The sequence below is a fragment of the Plectropomus leopardus genome, chromosome 12 (assembly GCF_026936395.1).
Source record: "Plectropomus leopardus strain MGB_pleo_1.0 chromosome 12, ASM2693639v1, whole genome shotgun sequence".
NCBI classification, from domain to species: Eukaryota; Metazoa; Chordata; class Actinopteri; order Perciformes; family Serranidae; genus Plectropomus; species Plectropomus leopardus.
This window is the reverse complement of record NC_142187.1, coordinates 36,270,001-36,290,136: the sequence shown is the minus strand read 5'-3', so window position 1 is coordinate 36,290,136 and position 20,136 is coordinate 36,270,001. Positions and strand designations below refer to the sequence as shown.

General features: G+C 45.5%; 2 protein-coding genes across 4 annotated transcripts in view; one reads left to right on the top strand and one right to left on the bottom strand.

The window, feature by feature from the left end:
• The first annotated feature begins 878 nt into the window (after nucleotides 1–878).
• cyp7b1 (cytochrome P450, family 7, subfamily B, polypeptide 1) overlaps nucleotides 879–20,136 on the top strand; it is a 19,860-nt gene continuing 602 nt past the window's right edge. Inside the window, exons 1-8 of one of the 3 annotated variants that reach the window (XR_015778245.1) lie at nucleotides 879–2,150; nucleotides 3,381–3,517; nucleotides 6,349–6,957; nucleotides 7,699–7,905; nucleotides 7,987–8,165; nucleotides 8,852–9,153; nucleotides 15,012–15,105; nucleotides 15,209–15,312. Coding sequence is in view for 2 of the 3 variants with exons in the window: in XM_088086038.1 (XP_087942164.1) it covers nucleotides 2,020–2,150; nucleotides 3,381–3,517; nucleotides 6,349–6,957; nucleotides 7,699–7,905; nucleotides 7,987–8,165; nucleotides 8,852–9,151 (1,563 nt within the window). In the remaining variant the exon portion in view is untranslated. Of the gene's footprint in view, nucleotides 2,151–3,380; nucleotides 3,518–6,348; nucleotides 6,958–7,698; nucleotides 7,906–7,986; nucleotides 8,166–8,851; nucleotides 11,240–11,702; nucleotides 11,801–15,011; nucleotides 15,106–15,208; nucleotides 15,313–20,136 lie in introns of those variants that run through there. The other 2 variants (XM_088086038.1, XM_088086037.1) reach the window with 2 other exon arrangements.
• Nucleotides 18,395–20,136, bottom strand: part of LOC121940892 (erythroferrone) — a 10,536-nt gene continuing 8,794 nt past the window's right edge. The window contains exon 8 of the mRNA XM_088086039.1: nucleotides 18,395–19,135. Within this exon, the coding sequence (XP_087942165.1) occupies nucleotides 19,037–19,135 (99 nt within the window). The 3' untranslated portion in view covers nucleotides 18,395–19,036. The remainder of the gene's footprint in view (nucleotides 19,136–20,136) is intronic.

Here is a 20,136-nt window from a genome sequence, read left to right as displayed (position 1 = left end):
TCATTCAGACGCTGAAGAAAACCAGCGGGCAGTGAACGCCCCCTCACACTCTGACGCTCCTGCTTGTGTTCCCGCCGCTCAGAGGGCGTCTCTGAGGACGTCAGGGGATGAAACCAACTTTGTCCTTTTTGAGATTTTTAAATTTTTTTTATTTCTTTAAGTCTTTTTTTTACTCTAAAATATTTGGTGATTTTCAGTGTTTCAAACCTGCAGGTTCGTGCGTTTGAAGGGCACGTTTTCTTCATTTTATTTCCTTTTAAAAATGTTTGGTGATTATTTTTTAATGTTTTTTTTCTTTGAAACATTCTTGCAGGTATTGTCATTAACATACTTTTTTATCTTTAGCTATTTTTTAGGATAATATGCATTTTTTTTCTGCTTGCTGCTTTTCACAATATTTTGCATTAAAAAAATGATTTTTTGAAAAGTTCTTTAAAGCTTTTTGGAAATTTTCTTTCTTCAAAAATGTATAAAGGTAAAGATCAAAAATATTTTTCCCTCCTCAAAATTGTTAGATTTTTTTGTTTGTTTTGTTTTAATTTGGCGATTATTTTTCCTTTTAATGTTTTGGTGATTGCCTATTCTTATTTTTGAAACTATTAATATTTGGTTTTTTTAGATGTGGGACTATTCAAAGCCTCTGGCGTCGTGCGAGAAGGATATTTGATTTCTTGAAAAACAGATGAGAAGCTAACCAGCAGCTTTGCGAGAAATGACCCAAAAATGAGCCACAAAAAATGACAAGAATTAGCTCAAAAGAAACAGGAAATGAGAAAGAATGCTATATATATATATATATATGTATATATATAATTAAATACAACATTATTTATTCCATAACATATTGTGAATATATTTCTAATTATCAGCGTTTTTTGGACAATTCTCTGTGTTTTATCCCGACACATATTTTTCTCTCTCTCCTTTTTTAAACGCTGATTTTCAGATTTTATTCTTGTCACCTTTTAACTGTGTTTTTTTAATTTGCTCTTTGCTTTGTTTCCGTGTTCATGATGAGAATTTAACCATTTCTGCTCCGGCTTCAGCAGTTTAAATCCTCGTGAAAGGCGCTTGAATGCAGCACAAGAAACAGTGACGTCCATCCAGGTTTCAAAGGGTTAACTTTGTGAGTTCACAGCTGAAAACATTTTGAGGTGAACTCGTGATTAAAGTTCTTCACTTATTTGAAAAATAAACCATTTAATGTCATTTGAAAAGAAAGAAAGCGAACAAACATTTTTGATGAACTCATGTTGAAACTGTGTCTGATGTTTTTGTTTTGTCCTATAATTTTTTTTAGGAAAACAAACTGGTTTCTGATTGGATGAAGATTTCAGCCAAAGTGGCGCTCTGATATAAAGTGGTGGCGTGCGGCTGCGCTCGCCGTGAGTTTGACGTTTTCAGACTGAATTCATGTCAGACGATCTGAGCGTGGAAAGTTTGAGCTGAGTCATCCATCAGCCGCTGAGTCATGAAACGACTCAGTTTCAGTTAACGCTCCTTTTATTTAGAAATCCAGCCGCAGCTTCCTGCTGTGACCTCATGATGACGTCACGATGATGTCATCAATCTGATGTCCCACAGCGATGACTGTGTTCAGTTAAAGTTTTTGATTTATTGTCTTTATTTTTATTTATATTATTTACATTTTATTTCTGTTGTTTACTTTTATTACTTGATTTCATTGTTTTAAAAGTTGTTGTTGTTGTTGTTGTTGTTGTTGTTGTTGTTGTTGTTGTTGTTGTTGTTGTTGCCCCGGGTTATGCATGTTTTGTTTTACAGCCAAACAGGAAATAGAAATGACTGGCCTTCAGAATAAAAGCTGGGGACCATAAAGTGTCAGATGAGGCGCGTGAGTGCGGGAGGAGCAGAGACTCAAAAAAGAAAAAAAATAGAAGTAATTTAAATATTTGATGACATTTTTCTCAGAGTAACTAGTAATCTGTAACTGATTATGTTTCAAAAGTTATCTTCTCAACACAGCAGCAGCGCGGACTTTATTTTGAAGGTCCGAGCCGGATGCAGAGTGTGTATGTGTGTATGTGTGAGTGTGTGAGTGTGTGTTGGTCAGACAGGAAGATGTCTCCGCTCCTGCTGCTCCTGCTCGGCCTCCTCTCTCTGCTCCTCTGCGTCCTCCGCTCCAGAACCAGGTCAGTACCTCCTCCCACTACTACTAATACTACCTATACTACTAATACTACCTATACTACTCATACTACCTATACTACTCATACTACCTATACTACTAATACTACCTATACTACTCATACTACCTATACTACTAATACTACCTATACTACTCATACTACCTATACTACTAATACTACCTATACTACTCATACTACCTATACTACTAATACTACCTATACTACTCATACTACCTATACTACTCATACTACCTATACTACTCATACTACCTATACTACTCATACTACCTATACTACTCATACTACCTATACTACTAATACTACCTATACTACTGCTACTGCTAATACTGTTACTCCTGTTACTTCTACTGCCACTGCTCCTCTTGCAGTAAGAGTACTCAGAGTGTGTACAAGTACTCAGCTGAGCTGTCGGGTCCTCCTGCTGAGGAGCAGCGAGTTCTGTTTAACCCTTTCAGCCACATCGCTGTCCGCGTGCTGCTCCCACATTTCACAATGTTTAACCCTTTCAGCAACTCAGTGAGAAAAGTTTCTCAAGCAGAGAGAAACGAGCAGATTTAAGAAAAAGATTTGAAATAAATAATATTCAGTGATGATCATAATTGCAGCTCTTTTTTCAGCTCATTTCCTTTTTATAACTTTCTTTGTCTGATTTTTATTTTATTTTTAATTATTATTCATTTTTGGGTAAAAACATGGAAAAGCACCTTGGTGAGAAATGTTCCACAGATGTATAGGAATGAGTCGATTCAGTAAATAAATTTTAAGCTTTTTAAGATGAAACTATATTTATGATGATCATAATTAAAGGTTTGAATGACATATTTTATATAAAAATCACCGAAAGTTTTAAAGGAGAAAAAAAGCTAAAACTTTCAAAGAATAAAAAACCCTCAAAACATTTTAAAGAAAAAAAATCAATTAAACAACAATTAAAAAAAAGAAAAAAATAATTTAAAAAAACGATCCCTAAAACCTTTAAACCTTTTGTGTGTGTGTGTGTGTGTGTGTGTCTCTGTGTGTGTGTGTGGGTGTGTGTGTCTCTGTGTGTGTGTGTATGTGTGTGTGTGTCTCTGTGTGTCTGTGTGTGTGTGGGTGTGTGTGTCTCTGTGTGTGTGTGTGTGTCTGTGTGTGTGTGTGTGTGTGTGTGTGTGTGTCTGTGTCTGTGTGTGTGTGTGTGTGTGTGTGTGTGTGTGTGTGTGTCTGTGTGTGTAGGAGACATGGAGAGCCTCCTCTGGTCACTGGTTGGATCCCGTTCCTCGGTAAAGCTCTGGAGTTCGGACGAGACGCTCAAACGTTTCTACAGAAACACAAGAAGAAGTTTGGAGACGTTTTCACCGTCCAGATCGCAGGTCAGTGTTTGAGTCCTCCTCCTGCTCCTCCTCCTCCTCTCTCAGGTGTCCTCCTCCTCCTGCTCCTCCTCCTCCTCTCTCAGGTGTGCTCCTCCTCCTCTCTCAGGTGTCCTCCTCCTCTCTCAGGTGTGCTCCTCCTCTCTCTCAGGTGTCCTCCTCCTCTCTCAGGTGTGCTCCTCCTCTCTCAGGTGTCCTCCTCCTCTCTCTCAGGTGTGCTCCTCCTCCTCTCTCTCAGGTGTCCTCCTCCTCTCTCAGGTGTGCTCCTCCTCTCTCAGGTGTGCTCCTCCTCTCTCTCAGGTGTGCTCCTCCTCGCTCTCAGGTGTGCTCCTCCTCTCTCAGGTGTGCTCCTCCTCCTCTCTCAGGTGTGCTCCTCCTCTCTCAGGTGTCCTCCTCCTCTCTCAGGTGTCCTCCTCCTCTCTCAGGTGTCCTCCTCCTCTCTCTCAGGTGTGTTCCTCCTCCTCTCTCAGGTGTGCTCCTCCTCTCTCAGGTGTGCTCCTCCTCTCTCAGGTGTGCTCCTCCTCCTCCCTCAGGTGTGCTCCTCCTCCTCTCTCAGGTGTGCTCCTCCTCCCTCAGGTGTGCTCCTCCTCCTCTCTCAGGTGTGCTCCTCAGGTGTGCTCCTCCTCCCTCAGGTGTGCTCCTCCTCCTCTCTCAGGTGTGCTCCTCCTCCTCTCTCAGGTGTGCTCCTCCTCCTCCCTCAGGTGTGCTCCTCCTCCCTCAGGTGTGCTCCTCCTCTCTCAGGTGTGCTCCTCCTCCTCTCTCGGGTGTGCTCCTCCTCTCTCAGGTGTCCTCCTCCTCTCTCAGGTGTGCTCCTCCTCCTCTCTCAGGTGTGCTCCTCCTCCTCCTCTCTCAGGTGTGCTCCTCCTCCTCTCTCAGGTGTCCTCCTCCTCTCTCAGGTGTGCTCCTCCTCCTCTCTCTCATGTGTCCTCCTCCTCTCTCAGGTGTGCTCCTCCTCCTCCTCTCTCAGGTGTGCTCCTCCTCCTCTCTCAGGTGTGCTCCTCCTCCTCTCTCAGGTGTCCTCCTCCTCTCTCAGGTGTGCTCCTCCTCCTCTCTCAGGTGTGCTCCTCCTCCTCTCTCTCAGGTGTGCTCCTCCTCCTCTCTCAGGTGTGCTCCTCCTCTCTCAGGTGTGCTCCTCCTCCTCTCTCAGGTGTGCTCCTCCTCCTCTCTCAGGTGTGCTCCTCCTCCTCCTCTCTCAGGTGTGCTCCTCCTCCTCTCTCAGGTGTGCTCCTCCTCCTCTCTCAGGTGTGCTCCTCCTCCTCTCTCAGGTGTGCTCCTCCTCCTCTCTCAGGTGTGCTCCTCCTCCTCCTCTCTCAGGTGTGCTCCTCCTCCTCTCAGGTGTGCTCCTCCTCCTCTCTCAGGTGTGCTCCTCCTCCTCTCTCAGGTGTGCTCCTCCTCCTCCTCTCTCAGGTGTGCTCCTCCTCCTCTCTCAGGTGTGCTCCTCCTCTCTCAGGTGTGCTCCTCCTCCTCTCTCAGGTGTGCTCCTCCTCCTCTCTCTCAGGTGTGCTCCTCCTCCTCTCTCAGGTGTGCTCCTCCTCCTCTCTCAGGTGTGCTCCTCCTCCTCCTCTCTCAGGTGTGCTCCTCCTCCTCTCTCTCAGGTGTCCTCCTCCTCCTCTCTCAGGTGTGCTCCTCCTCCTCTCTCTCATGTGTCCTCCTCCTCTCTCAGGTGTGCTCCTCCTCCTCTCTCAGGTGTGCTCCTCCTCCTCTCTCAGGTGTGCTCCTCCTCCTCTCTCTCAGGTGTCCTCCTCCTCTCTCAGGTGTGCTCCTCCTCCTCTCTCAGGTGTGCTCCTCCTCCTCTCTCTCAGGTGTGCTCCTCCTCCTCTCTCAGGTGTGCTCCTCCTCCTCTCTCTCAGGTGTGCTCCTCCTCCTCTCTCAGGTGTGCTCCTCCTCCTCTCTCAGGTGTGCTCCTCCTCCTCTCTCAGGTGTGCTCCTCCTCCTCCTCTCTCAGGTGTGCTCCTCCTCCTCTCTCAGGTGTGCTCCTCCTCCTCTCTCAGGTGTGCTCCTCCTCCTCCTCTCTCAGGTGTGCTCCTCCTCCTCCCTCAGGTGTCCTCCTCCTCCTCTCTCTCAGGTGTGCTCCTCCTCCTCTCTCTCAGGTGTGCTCCTCCTCCTCTCTCAGGTGTGCTCCTCCTCCTCTCTCAGGTGTGCTCCTCCTCCTCTCTCTCAGGTGTGCTCCTCCTCCTCTCTCAGGTGTGCTCCTCCTCTCTCAGGTGTGCTCCTCCTCCTCCTCTCTCAGGTGTGCTCCTCCTCCTCTCTCAGGTGTGCTCCTCCTCCTCTCTCTCAGGTGTGCTCCTCCTCCTCTCTCAGGTGTGCTCCTCCTCCTCCTCTCTCAGGTGTGCTCCTCCTCCTCTCTCAGGTGTGCTCCTCCTCCTCCTCTCAGGTGTGCTCCTCCTCCTCTCTCAGGTGTGCTCCTCCTCCTCTCTCAGGTGTGCTCCTCCTCCTCCTCTCTCAGGTGTGCTCCTCCTCCTCTCTCAGGTGTGCTCCTCCTCCTCTCTCTCAGGTGTCCTCCTCCTCCTCTCTCTCAGGTGTGCTCCTCCTCCTCTCTCAGGTGTGCTCCTCCTCCTCTCTCAGGTGTGCTCCTCCTCCTCTCTCTCAGGTGTCCTCCTCCTCCTCTCTCTCAGGTGTGCTCCTCCTCTCTCTCAGGTGTGCTCCTCCTCCTCTCTCAGGTGTGCTCCTCCTCCTCCTCTCTCAGGTGTGCTCCTCCTCCTCTCTCTCAGGTGTGCTCCTCCTCCTCTCTCAGGTGTGCTCCTCCTCCTCCTCTCTCAGGTGTGCTCCTCCTCCTCCTCTCTCAGGTGTGCTCCTCCTCCTCTCTCAGGTGTGCTCCTCCTCCTCTCCTGCAGGTAAATACATGACCTTCATCATGGACCCCCTCCTCTATCCAAACATCATCAAACATGGTCGCCAGCTGGACTTCCACGAGTTTAGCGGGAAGGTGGCGCCGGTGACCTTCGGCTACCCGCCGGTGGTGGACAGGAAGTTCCCGGGCCTGCAGGAGCGAATCAGCCGCTCCTTCCAGCTGCTGCAGGGGGACAGCCTCCAGGCGCTGACGGAGAGCATGATGGGTAATCTGATGCTGGTGTTTCGGCAGGACTTCCTGGGCGAGCGTGGGGCGGCGGGCGGCTGGCGTAGCGCCGACATGTACGAGTTCTGCAGCTCCGTCATGTTCGAGGCCACCTTCCTCACCATGTACGGCCGGCCGGCCGGCGCCCGCCGCCACAGCGGGATGGGCGCGCTGCGTGAGGACTTCCTGCGTTTCGACAACATGTTCCCGCTGCTCATCGCTCAGATCCCCATCTGGCTGCTGGGACGCACCGCCGCCGTCCGCCAAAAGCTCATCGGCTACTTCCTGCCGCACAGGATGTCGTGCTGGTCCGACATGTCGCAGTTCATCCGGACGCGGGCGGAGCTGTTCGAGCAGTACGATGCGCTGAGGGACGTCGATAAAGCAGGTACACGCCGCCGTCACGTGACTCGCCTCCACCGCCGGCGTTTCTCCAAAACCACCAGAAACTTTTTTATTCAAAAGGCCATTTTTTTTCTTCAGGGACCGCCAAAAATCAATTTTAAATCTCAAAAAAATAAAAAAAATTAAAAAAAACAAAATCTTTTAAAGAAAACTGTTGAGTTTTTTTTTTTTTTAAGTTTGTCAGAAATTGTTTAAGGAAAAAATGGGCAAACTTTTCGTCTTTCAAAATTCCCCAAAATTTAAGGGAAAAAAAATTTCTCTTCAAAAATTGTCAAAAAAAATTTAAATGAAAAAAAGGTTAAATTTTTCACCTTTGTGGATGTGATGTTTTTTACAGACAGTCCCTAAATTGTAGTGAGATATTCAGTTTGAACCTGATAAAATCTACTTTAAAAAGCTCTTATATATTAATATATAACTGACGAGGAGGATCGATGGTCGTTTCACAGAATGTTTGGTCTTTAAAATTTGACTCAAAGTCCTGGAAAAGTCCTGGAAAGTTATTGGCAGAAGCTTGAATGATCCCTGAATTTTACCTGATGTTTTTTACAGACTGCGTTCACCGTTTTGCTTTACGGTTTATTTCAGTTTCATATTTTTTATTTTCATCGTCGAACACTAAAGAAATTCTTTAAAAGTTTCCGTCTTTTTATTGACTGGTTGAGGTCGTGTCTCTGATGTTTGGCGTCTCCTCTGAGCGCTCTCGTCTCCTCCCGACCCTCAGCTCATCACTTCGCCATCCTGTGGGCGTCGGTGGGGAACACGGTCCCCGCCACCTTCTGGGCCATGTACCACCTGGTGAGCCACCCCGAGGCCCTGCAGGTGGTCCGGCGGGAGATCCAGGACGTGTTGGGACTCGGCGGCGTCGAGGCCAGCGGCGACAGAGACGTGCCGCTGAGCGGAGAGCAGCTGGAGAAGCTGGTCTGTCTGGGTACGTACGTTCACGTCCTCACGCTGCGTTCAGCTGTCCGACCCCCTGATCTGACCTTTGACCTTTGACCTCGGCCCACAGAGAGCGCCATCAGGGAGAGCCTGCGTCTGTCCTCGGCCTCCATGAACATCCGCGTGGCTCAGGAGGACTTCGGTCTGCGTCTGGACGGCGAGCGCTCGGTGGCCGTCAGGAAGGGGGACTTCATCGCCCTCTACCCTCAGAGCATGCACATGGACCCCGAGATCTACGAGGAGCCGCAGGTACGCCCCATCGATCGCTCATCAATAATCACCTTCGGCACGTTCTCGCACTGCAGCTCTCGTCCATTAACCCTTCGGACGCCACCGACACGAGCCGTTTAACGGGAACCTCAGAAGATGTTAACGCTTATCTGCATCAGGGGCCCCTGAGGGCCGAGCCCGACCTCTGCAGGAGAGAACTAGTCAACACGATTTTAGAGAAAAGATGCAGAAAACGTTAAAAATTTGGCTTTTTTTTCTTACATATTTTGTTAAAAAATTCTTTTTGTGTTTTTTAAATCTGTCTGTTGTTTTTGACCAATTTCGTTTCTTCAAAACAAGAAGGCAAACTTTTTAGAAAAATGTTGGGATTTTTTTATTCTTTTAAAAAATCTTTTAAAAGATCTTTTTTTCTCTCTCAAAGTTTTGGCGTTTTTATTTATTTAAAAAATTTATGTGATTTTCAAAGACAAATTGTTGGCTTTTTTGTCCTTTAAAAATTTTTTGTGATTTTTTTTTGTTTTCCTTGAAAGAATTTTGTGATTTATTGATTTCTTTCAGGTGAAAACAGACTTTACTATATTACATTCATGTTCTGCCAGTATGTATAACTATAAATGTATATCGTGAAACGTTGCGGTCGTTTTTGCCGCTCACACCTGCAGGCCGGCAGCACTTTCAGAAACCTCACTGTTGTTTTCTGGCAGTCGTTCCGGTTCGACCGCTTCCTGCAGGACGGACGGCTGAAGACGGACTTCTACAAAGACGGTCAGAGGCTCAAGAATTACCTGATGCCGTTCGGCTCCGGCTCCTCCAAATGTCCCGGACGATTCTTCGCCGTCAACGAGATCAAACAGTTCCTGAGTCTGCTGCTGCTCTTCTTCGACCTGCAGCTGGAGGAGGGGCAGCCCCGAGCCTCCCTCGACCCCAGCAGAGCCGGACTCGGCATCCTGCTGCCCGCCACCGACGTACGCTTCCGCTACCGCCGCCGCCTGCAGACCGCCTGACCGTGAGTGTGCGTGCGTGCGTGTGTGTGTGTGCATGCCACATCCTCCATGATCAGTTTCAGGCGGTCTGCAGGACCCGCTTGTCATGACTCGACCTGCGTCCTGCAGCGTGACTGAAGTGTTCAGCCAATCGGACGGCAGATGATGAAGTGTGAGTTTGAGAATGATGTTTTAGGTTTGGGTTAGGGTTGGAGTCGCCACCAGACGAGGAGCAAAACAAACCAACACATTTTTAAAAGATAACCTGCAGAAAACTTTTTTTCTTTGGTGGCTTCTTTAAAACTTTTTGGGCATTTTTTTCTTTAAAAAGTTTTGGCTTGTTGTATGTCTTTAAAAAGCGGTGGGTTCAGTTTTGGGAGCTGTCATGTCGTCCATCTTTAGAAACGCTGGTTGAGCAGAATAATCGGGTGTGTCATGATCAGAGGGCGTAGCATGAACGAATGTTTCCTCTTAAAAAATTGGTTGCATTTTTTTGGGGGGGGGGGGTCAGAATCTTTGGCAATTTTTTTTTTTCTTTGAAGTTTTATTTTTTCCTTTAAAATTTTTGGAGATTTTATTTTCTTTAAATATTTCTGGAAAAATGTAATTCTTTGACTTTGAAATTTGTGTTTTGGCTTTAAATTTGTTGGGGCTGATTTTTTTTCCCAAAATCTTTGGTGATTTTTCTTGAAAACGTATATTTCAAACCCGCAGGCCTGCCACAATAAAAACCCCTGAATGACAGCATTTATAAGAACTGTGAAAACAGAACTTAACGTTTGATTTTCAAGTTTCTGACGGTCCTCGAACAGCTGATGTGGGATGAAGACTTCATGCATTTTCCCCGAGTCGCTCAGGCGGGCTCAAGGAAGAATATCTGCAACTTTACGAGTCTGAACTCGTCTGGTCTCGAGTCTTTGGTCTGAACTCTTCCACACCTCTCACTCTGCATTCAGACGCTGCAGTTTGTCATCTTTAACCCTTGTTTGCCTCGTGTCTTATTGGATGAATCTGAATGATTCATGACTGACTGATGTAGAAACCGTGCTTCACGTCTGTGGTTTGTTGGCGCTGAAACAGCAGATCAACAGGCAGTCAGACTGACGTGAGGTTTTTCTTCATCGTAACTTCACCTCTGAGTGTTTTCGTGTCCCGACACATCTGACAGACACTGAGCACGACTCTGTCCGACTCTGTGGGAGACAAAAACTGTACCTGATAACATTATCAAGAGACAACCGATCAAAATACATTTGATGGGGTTAAATGTGCTTCGTCATGTTTGACTGGTGAGGAGTTCACATGTGGATGTGTTGTTTATCGAAAAATTACTGAATTCTTGCAATACTTTGATGTGTGAAATATTTTACATATTTTAGGTTTAATATACTGCGCACTGATTTATTTTTTTTAATTTAGTAAGTGAAGCACTTTACTTTCCTTCTTCTTCTAATTATTCCACCACAAAAACATTAAAATTCATAGCTAATTAATGTCTGTGTGTGTGTGTGTGTGTGTGTGTGTGTGTGTGTGTGTGTGTGTGTGTGTGTGTGTGTGTCTGTCTGTCTGTCTCTCTGTGTGTGTGTGTGTGTGTGTGTGTGTCTCTGTGTGTGTGTGTGTGTGTGTGTGTGTGTGTGTCTGTCTGTCTCTGTGTGTGTGTGTGTGTGTGTGTGTCTGTCTGTGTGTGTGTGTGTGTGTGTGTGTGTGTGTGTGTGTGTGTGTGTGTGTGTGTGTGTGTGTGTGTGTGTGTGTGTGTTTATGTCTGTGTGTGTGTGTGTGTGTGTGTGTGTGTCTGTCTGTCTGTCTCTGTGTGTGTGTGTGTGTGTGTGTGTGTCTGTCTGTGTGTGTGTGTGTGTGTGTGTGTGTGTGTGTGTGTGTGTGTGTGTGTGTCTCTCTCTCTCTCTGTGTGTGTGTGTGTGTGTCTGTGTGTGTGTGTGTGTGTGTGTGTGTGTGTGTGTGTGTGTGTGTGTGTGTGTGTGTGTGTGTGTGTGTGTGTGTGTGTGTGTGTGTGTCGATATTGACAGAAAAATCAAACATAAATATGAACAGGAAATAATAAAATATGAATATGACATGGATCCATAAATAAATGTGTGTGTATATATGGCACTTTCAATTTTTATCTGTTTATTTATTTGATTTTGTGGATCTGTGGGATAACCATGCATCATTTTCAAGTTGCATATTACAACTACAAAAAATTACAATATGCAGCTGATATATCCTTTGCTATAACACTTATGGTAAAAAGAATACAAAAAGCTAAATATTTACAACATGATTACATGGAACTACAACATACAGAACAAAAAGATAAGATAAATACATTTTTCTTAAAAGACGCAGATATCAGTATTGTGCACAGTTACAACACTCAACTAAAAGACTTTATAAAAGTAAAAAATGCTCACGTCTGATTTTGCTGAAGCCAACCTTTAACGACCCTGTTAAAAAGTCATACTTATTTATTTCCTTCTCATTCGTATTTATTTATATTCATATTAGTCAAGTAATATTGGCTGAAATGGTCTTCCACAGTATTGATCCACTCCAACGGTCGGTGTTGTTGCAGTATGCTTCCCGCCACAGGGGGCGGTAGTGACGCAGCTGCAGCTCCGGTCAGTGAAGAAGAAGAAGCGATGACGCGCCATGTTGGATGTACCGGTGTTTACTTTAGTGATGAGCGGCAGGTCCGCTGATGACGGGCCGGGCCGCAGGCTCCTCTCTGCGGCCTGACGCGCCGCTCTCCCCGGTGATGACGGGCCGGGCCGCAGGCTCCTCTCTGCGGCCTGACGCGCCGCTCTCCCCGCTGATGACGGGCCGGGCCGCAGGCTCCTCTCTGCGGCCTGACGCGCCGCGCTCCCCGCTGATGACGGGCCGGGCCGCAGGCTCCTCTCTGCGGCCTGACGCGCCGCTCTCCCCGGTGAGGACCCCCGGAGCCGCCCCTGCTGAGGTGGGTGCATGTTGATCTCATGTCGGCTAACTTTGATCCCTCTGAACCGAAACATGTCGTCGGTTAACGAACCGGGCGGTGAACCGTCTCCACAGCGGTACCGGAGCGGACACGGCCCGGTGTTTAAGGTCGGCAGAGACATTAGCGCGAACTTGGTGTTAAATGTGGTAAATGTAAACTAAATAACGCGGTTTCTGTCTCGCGCTAACTTGAATCATGTTCATGATGACTCATTCATGTTTCCGGGAGGTGATTAAGGTGTTTACAGGTGTTTACAGGTGTTTACAGGTGTTTTTGTAGCATTTGTTTATCATGCCGTTAAGTTAGCTAACGTTGACCGTTAACGGTTCATTTTCAAATTTCCCGCGCTCTCTGCGCATGCGTCCTCCACCACCGAGCTGTCGTAAATAAACGTATCCGGTGTTTGTTTGTTTAGCTGTTTATCCTTAAACAGCACGAGCTGTCCACTCACCGGAGACACTCACCGGGGAGTCTCACCGGAGACATTCACCGGGGACACTCACCGGGGAGTCTCACCGGAGACACTCACCGGGGAGTCTCACCGGAGACACTCACCGGGGACACTCACCGGGGAGTCTCACCGGAGACATTCACCGGGGACACTCACCGGGGACACTCACCGGGGAGTCTCACTGGAGACACTCACTGGGAGTCTCACCGGAGACACTCACCGGGGACACTCACCGGGGAGTCTCACCGGAGACAGTCACCGGGGACACTCACCGGGGAGTCTCACCGGGGAGTCTCACCGGAGACACTCACCGGAGACACTCACCGGAGTACATGTTCAGGTATCTGGCTGTAAAAGAGTTTTTATTTGACTTAAGTCTTTATTAGGACACGTGTTTGTGACATTGACATGTCGGTTGGACACAACAACAAACAAAAAAGACAAAAGCTAATTAAACAAAAGCTGTTTGGGCGCGTTGACATTTTCTGTGTTTGCAGATTCGATTATGAATCGATTATTGATGTCTTTTTGTCTCTTGTATTTGGTCCATTTTGTGTCACGTGCTTGCTGTCGTCTCACTCTGCGTCAGTTTTTACTCTGATGTCTTGCGTGATTGTTCTTCGTTGGTGGTTTTCTCGCCTCACTGACGTTACAAAAATAATTGAGTTGAATTGTTTGCCAGAATAATTCTGTAAAAATATAGTGAGGATGTGAGCAACTTTACAGAGCAACTTTAAAACTGTTGCAGTTATTTTGATACTGTAAAGTTTAAACTGTCCATTTGGGAGACAAACGTAAAATGTCTGCAGTTCCATCAACCTTACGTGTAAAAACCCTCAAATTAAATTAATAATTGTGAAATCTGCGCAGTAGAAAATCATTATTACTTTTCTTTCAATTTCAAATAGTTTTAATCAGCAGGTAAAATAACTTTTTATGTCATTGTCCTAATATCTATGCCAAAAACATTTTCTTCTTCACTTTTTAGAGTGAATATCAATAGAAAAGGTCAAGTTTTAAGGAACATTCAAATCTTTTAAAATACATTTTACAACATGTACGTTGCAGTCCGAAAACACAAGTTGGTGCAAAAATTGTCACCAGAAACCAGCAAACTAACTCACCCCCAAATCCCCAAAATCCATGTTTTGTGTGCTTTTGCTTTTTTGCTTTTTTTTATTTTTTATTTTTTAAAATAATCTTTAAAACATTTTTTTTTTTTTAGAATCTTATTTATTTAATAATCTTAAATAAACTTCTGAAATGACCGTCAATAAGTTATTAAAATGCTGACAGTAAGGCCTTACTGAATATAAGTTTTCTTAGACTCATAAAGTCAAAAAGACAACAGGAGCCCATGTCAGGAACCATAATATGATCAGGTACTCTAGTTAATGATGCATTTATACTCTCAGAAGTATTTTGTCCTGATAAAGAGCATTTGAACACCATCTTGTACAATACTTGTGAAACACAGAAATGTAAAAAAGGAAAAAATTAAAGAAAATTACTTTAAATATTTACAGTAGTGTATCTTAATAATTGTATATAAACTTATTAATAAAACTCGGCTTGCAGTATCTATTAATAAACAACCAAACTGTTATTTTAAGTGATATTCCAATGAAGACAAATCACATTTATTTCTATTTTTTGTACAGAAAAACAACTGTATATTATTCATACAGTGTTTTTCTTCTTTGTTAAATTACAGGCAAATGTGTGCAAAATGACAGTGTTTATTTGTAATCAAATTCAGTTGACCACCGTTAGAGTAAGTTTAGTGGAGTTTTATTATAATAAATTATAATTCTAATAAATCTGGAGACCTCTGCTGGACAAACTGCAGCTTTACATCTGTGTGGAAATCTGAACGAAAACCTCCTGATGAGTCAAGATTCAAACACAAAAACTGTCCACTTTTACAAACACAGTTTACTTATTGAACATTACACACAAACAAAAATAAAGAATAAATCAAAAACAAACATCAGTTCTGTATGTGTTCAGCATCAGTCTTCACTGACCGTTCAAATACAGAATATAAAAACTAAATACACGTCAGGACTGTATGCTCTTTGCTGACCATTTCAATAAAGAATAAATACAATAAATAGCTAAATAAACACCAGCGCTGTTCAGGAGCAGTAATTCAAGCAGTTCATTGTAAAAGTCAGCACTTTGCACTTTATTAAAGCAGACGTGTTTCAGTATGTGGAGTCAGACTGTGGGACTCTGGATAATCACGTCAAATGCAGCTCAGATATGAATCAGTTTTAAAGGAGGTCTAAAGGAAAAATAATGGGACATTATGGACTTTTTGAGTAACTGTAATGTTAAGACGACTGTCACTGATTGTTTCTGTTATTGCGACATTTAATATGATTTGTGGAAATGGATGGTAGACATAAAAATGTTTGTAATTATTAATAATTATGTTTTAATTTCTCCCTCAGACGAGGACGGAGAGCGTTTGGGACCAAAACACCAAATATGTGCCGTGTTCAGGAGAAGCTGCTTCCTGCTGCGGAGACTCTGCACAGACTCGGTGTGAGTAACGGCGTGTACCCACCAAACGCGATGAAAAATGATCGCGCCTCAAGATTACATACAAAGTCAATGCAAAGACGCATTGTTCCTGTCCCTTGTACAGGGACAGGAACAAGAAAGACCAGGCCGCCTCCGTAGGGTACCATGCACCCAGAACCGACGTTGGCGCCTAGCCCGCAGACGACGCTGGGAACTTCTCCAGAGCAGGTACAGTGCAGCGATCGTGGTTAACTCAGGCATGGTCAACGAGAGAATGAAATGGCGGAAATGTTGTTGTTTGGGCGGGCTCGACGCGCCGCGCGTCGAGTCCCATTTTGGGGTTTTTGTACGAGCGTCAAAACTGGAGCGTCCGGCGCGACGCGATTTCATTTGAGGCGCGATGAAATAATTTTCATCGCGTTTGGTGGGTACACGCCGTAAGACTCTGATCCATGTGTTTGTGCTGAAAGAGTTTTAACATCAGTATTATTATGATGATGATGATGATGATGATGATGATGATGATGTATGAAATGAGTCATGAAGGAGAAACCAGTTATATCCACACGAGGACAAAAAGGACTGATTCTGAAACCGATTTAGAGATCTGCTTTAATATGGAAACACATCGACCAACAGAACATTAACACAGTCTCAGTCAGAGTCAAAGTCTCAGTCACAGTCAGAGTCACAGTCACAGTCAGAGTCAAAGTCTCAGTCACAGTCACAGTCAGAGTCACAGTCAGAGTCTCAGTCAGAGTCACAGTCTCAGTCAGAGTCAAAGTCTCAGTCACAGTCAGAGTCTCAGTCAGAGTCACAGTCTCAGTCAGTCTCAGTCACAGTCAGAGTCACAGTCTCAGTCAGAGTCAAAGTCTCAGTCACAGTCTCAGTCACAGTCAGAGTCACAGTCTCAGTCAGAGTCAAAGTCTCAGTCAGAGTCACAGTCAGAGTCTCAGTCACAGTCAGAGTCTCAGTCACAGTCAGAGTCACAGTCACAGTCAGAGTCAAAGTCTCAGTCAGAGTCACAGTCAGAGTCAAAGTCTCAGTCACAGTCAGAGTCAAAGTCTCAGTCACAGTCAGAGTCAAAGTCTCAGTCACAGTCAGAGTCACAGTCACAGTCAGAGTCACAGTCACAGTCAGAGTCACAGTCAGAGTCACAGTCAGTCACAGTCAGTCACAGTCGGAGTCAGAGTCTCAGTCACAGTCAGTCACAGTCAGTCACAGTCAGTCAGAGTCTCAGTCACAGTCAGTCACAGTCAGTCAGAGTCACAGTCACAGTCAGTCAAAGTCTCAGTCACAGTCAGAGTCAAAGTCTCAGTCACAGTCAGAGTCACAGTCACAGTCAGAGTCACAGTCAGAGTCACAGTCAGAGTCACAGTCAGAGTCACAGTCAGTCACAGTCAGAGTCACAGTCTCAGTCAGAGTCAGTCACAGTCAGTCACAGTCAGTCAGAGTCACAGTGACAGTCAGTCACAGTCAGTCAGAGTCTCAGTCACAGTCAGTCACAGTCAGTCAGAGTCTCAGTCACAGTCAGTCAGAGTCTCAGTCACAGTCAGTCACAGTCAGTCAGAGTCTCAGTCACAGACAGTCACAGTCAGAGTCACAGTCACAGTCAGTCAGAGTCTCAGTCACAGTCAGTCACAGTCAGAGTCACAGTCAGAGTCAAAGTCTCAGTCACAGTCAGAGTCACAGTCTCAGTCAAAGTCTCAGTTACAGTCAGAGTCACAGTCAGAGTCACAGTCAGAGTCACAGTCAGTCACAGTCAGTCACAGTCGGAGTCAGAGTCTCAGTCACAGTCAGTCACAGTCAGTCACAGTCAGTCAGAGTCTCAGTCACAGTCAGTCACAGTCAGTCAGAGTCTCAGTCACAGTCAGTCAGAGTCTCAGTCACAGTCAGTCAGAGTCTCAGTCACAGTCAGAGTCACAGTCACAGTCAGTCAGAGTCACAGTCACAGTCAGTCACAGTCAGTCACAGTCAGAGTCACAGTCAGAGTCTCAGTCACAGTCAGTCACAGTCACAGTCACAGTCACAGTCAGAGTCACAGTCACAGTCACAGCATGACTGTTTCATCCTCCAATGTGCTACAGAGTCAACACTGAGATCTCTCTGTGTGTGTGTGTGTGAGTGTGAGTGTGAGTGAGACAGAGAGTGTGTGTTTGTAATGAGCTGTCAGCAGGGCCGTCATGCAGCCCTCATTATTCTGTCGACACGCCTTGTACGGTAACTCAGCCTGTGTGTGTGTGTGTGTGTGTGTGTGTGTGTGTGTGTGTGTGTGTGTGTGTGTGTGTGTGTGTGTGTGTGTGTGTGTGTGTGTGTGTGTGTGTGCGCGCACGTGTGTTGTCATGGCGTGGAGCCAAACACAAGGCGCCACTTTGTGAGTGTGATGATCTCACCTCAGCCCACCTCCAAACACTGTGTGTATTCAGCTGTGTGTGTGTGCGTGCGTGCGTGTTTGTGTGAGTGTGTGTGTGTGTGCCTGCGTGCGTGCGTGTGTGTGTGTGAGTGTGTGTGTGCCTGCGTGTTTGTGTGAGTGTGTGTGTGTGCCTGCGTGCGTGTGTGTGTGTGTGTGTGTGTGAGTGTGTGTTTGTTGTACAGAGAAACAGATGTTTTGAACCTGGTGCTTCATGAGCAGAGAAAACAGAAAAAGGACTGTAGCAGAAAACGTACCAGAATGCACTGCACCGCGCCGGATCAATAAACGCTGCAGAGATCTGCTGTGTGTGAAGCGTCCCTGTTTACAGGTTTCCGTTAACCCTTTAATTGTGCAAATTAAAACTGCAAATACAAAACACGTCAATTTAGAAAAAAACTCCCGTCTTTTTCAAAAAGTCTGGTATTTCAGACAATTTTAAAAAGCCATATTTAGCAAAACTGAGTGGTGGTAATGAGACTTTATGGATACCAACCGCCAATAAACCTAAAGAAGAAGAAAAACGAAGTCACATGACATTCTCCAAAACATGACTCTGTATGTGAGGGCGGAGGAAGAGACGGAGATCTTCTTCACTCTGACACCAGACAAAGAAATTATTAGATATTAGATCGGCTTTATTGAGCGGCTGCAATGGAAATTAACCTGAAAATGTTTTGAACATCTATCGCCATGGTTACTGGAACGTCATCGCCGAAGGAGTAGTCATGTAACACTGTGAGAGAAGTCGAGTAATATCACTCAGTGGAAACACAGTCGTCTCACAATTGCTTTTATCGAAATTTCTAAAATATCACTTAAGTTTTGAGAAAATCTGTGATGGAAAGCAGCTACTGACGTGAAACTGTGAGAGAAACTCAGTCATTTAAATATTTATCGAAGATTTTAGCTTCATTTCGTAGTTTATTATCCAGCCGTTAAATGAATTTGGATCGATCAATGACAGCGAGTACAACAGTTTTATTATCAGAAGTATTCACAACTTGTTTATCACATCCGGAGAATAAATATTAATATTAAAGTAAAGTGGAGACAGACGCCATACAATCATTAAATGTGTCTGAAGAGACAGACTCTACTGCTGTTGGTCTGTCTGTCTTCAGTCGTTTTTTCTGTCTCTGCTGATCAAACTCGTCCGTCTCCGATGACTTGATGGATAAAGAAAATGTCTCATAGAAAATCAGAGCAGTGGTGACTCTCGAGCGTTAAAACAGCTTGAATATAAAGACGTAATAAGATGTAAAATATGAAGCTATCGTCTAGAGGTCAGTGGACTGGAGGTTGTCCCTCAGAGGCTGTAGTTCCTCTGATGTCCACCAGGTGGCGAACGGGGACAGTCCAGCTCTCAGGCGACCGGCGACACCACTGTTTCGTCCAAACTGTGGAAGTCATGATGACGGGCAGATGCTGCAATGTGAGGACGATGTCACACCTCTGCTGTGGAGTCTGATGTCACTTCCTCTCGGAGATGTCCCTGTGGAGCGACGCCGCTGATGTCATCACCGCTCGTTCGGAAATTGGTCAGACTCCCAGCAGGATCCCCGAGAACAGAGAGTCCTGCAGCACGCTGATGGCCGAGCCGGTGGCGTTGTCCACAAACACCGACACGTACTCTCCAGCCTACACACACACACACACACACACACACACACACACACACACAGTTGGACACTAACATTGCTCATTAAAATGTAACAGTTTCCAGCAGTGAAGTAGCCCAAGTGTCCTGAAGCCCCAACGTGTCAAGTTGTTTTGAAAAACATCTCTTGCGTCATGTTTTTTTTTTTAGCGTGGTTGTAGCCTGTAGCCCTGAGAGTAACTCGTGGACCCCTGACCGGTCTGGTCCAACGTAGGGCTGGGCGATAAAATGATAACGATATCAATCGGGATGTAACTTTTCCTCGATTGAAATATGAGACGTAGTCGATAGAATGTGGATAGAACTCATTCCAGCCGTGTTCTGACAGACAACACGAACAGCCGACGATCATAAGAATAGAGACGCGGAGAACCAAACGCAGTGAAGGACTTTGACTGTCGAACAGCTGAGTGTTTGTCTCACTGCGCTGCTGTCGGACCATCAGCCATGATGAAATGCTGTGGCTGTGAGACAAACAGAGCGCAGCTTCTCCTCACAGCACCAAAGTGTCTGAAACAGACACGTCAGCAGAGGTGAAAGTGACTTCTTTAGACTCTACAGACGACTTTGTGTTAGTTTCAGCTTTAATCAGACTTTGGATGAATTATTTAGAAACAGCAGGACGCATCGCTCCGTGTCTCATCCGGCCGCTCGCGCTGAGCTCTCATTATTATTACCAGGGGCAGATGTAATGTTTTGGGGGCCCGGGGCCACAAGCACATGAGCTTATTTTCAGCCTTTCTCTAACTGTGAATGTCGGCAGGCTGTTGGCAGCTATAGGAGAAGTAGGCCGACTCAAAAGTTTTTAATTCCTGAGTAAAATGATTAATAGCACAGAAGTTTGACAGAAGCTGAAGTCAGAGTCCTGCAGTCAGGAGAGGTTGGCCTATTATCAGCACAATGTGCTTCAATTTACCTGAAGTTTGTTTCAGATGGAGCTTTTCATTTTTATATAATGCTGGAAAGTTTAATAAATAATAAT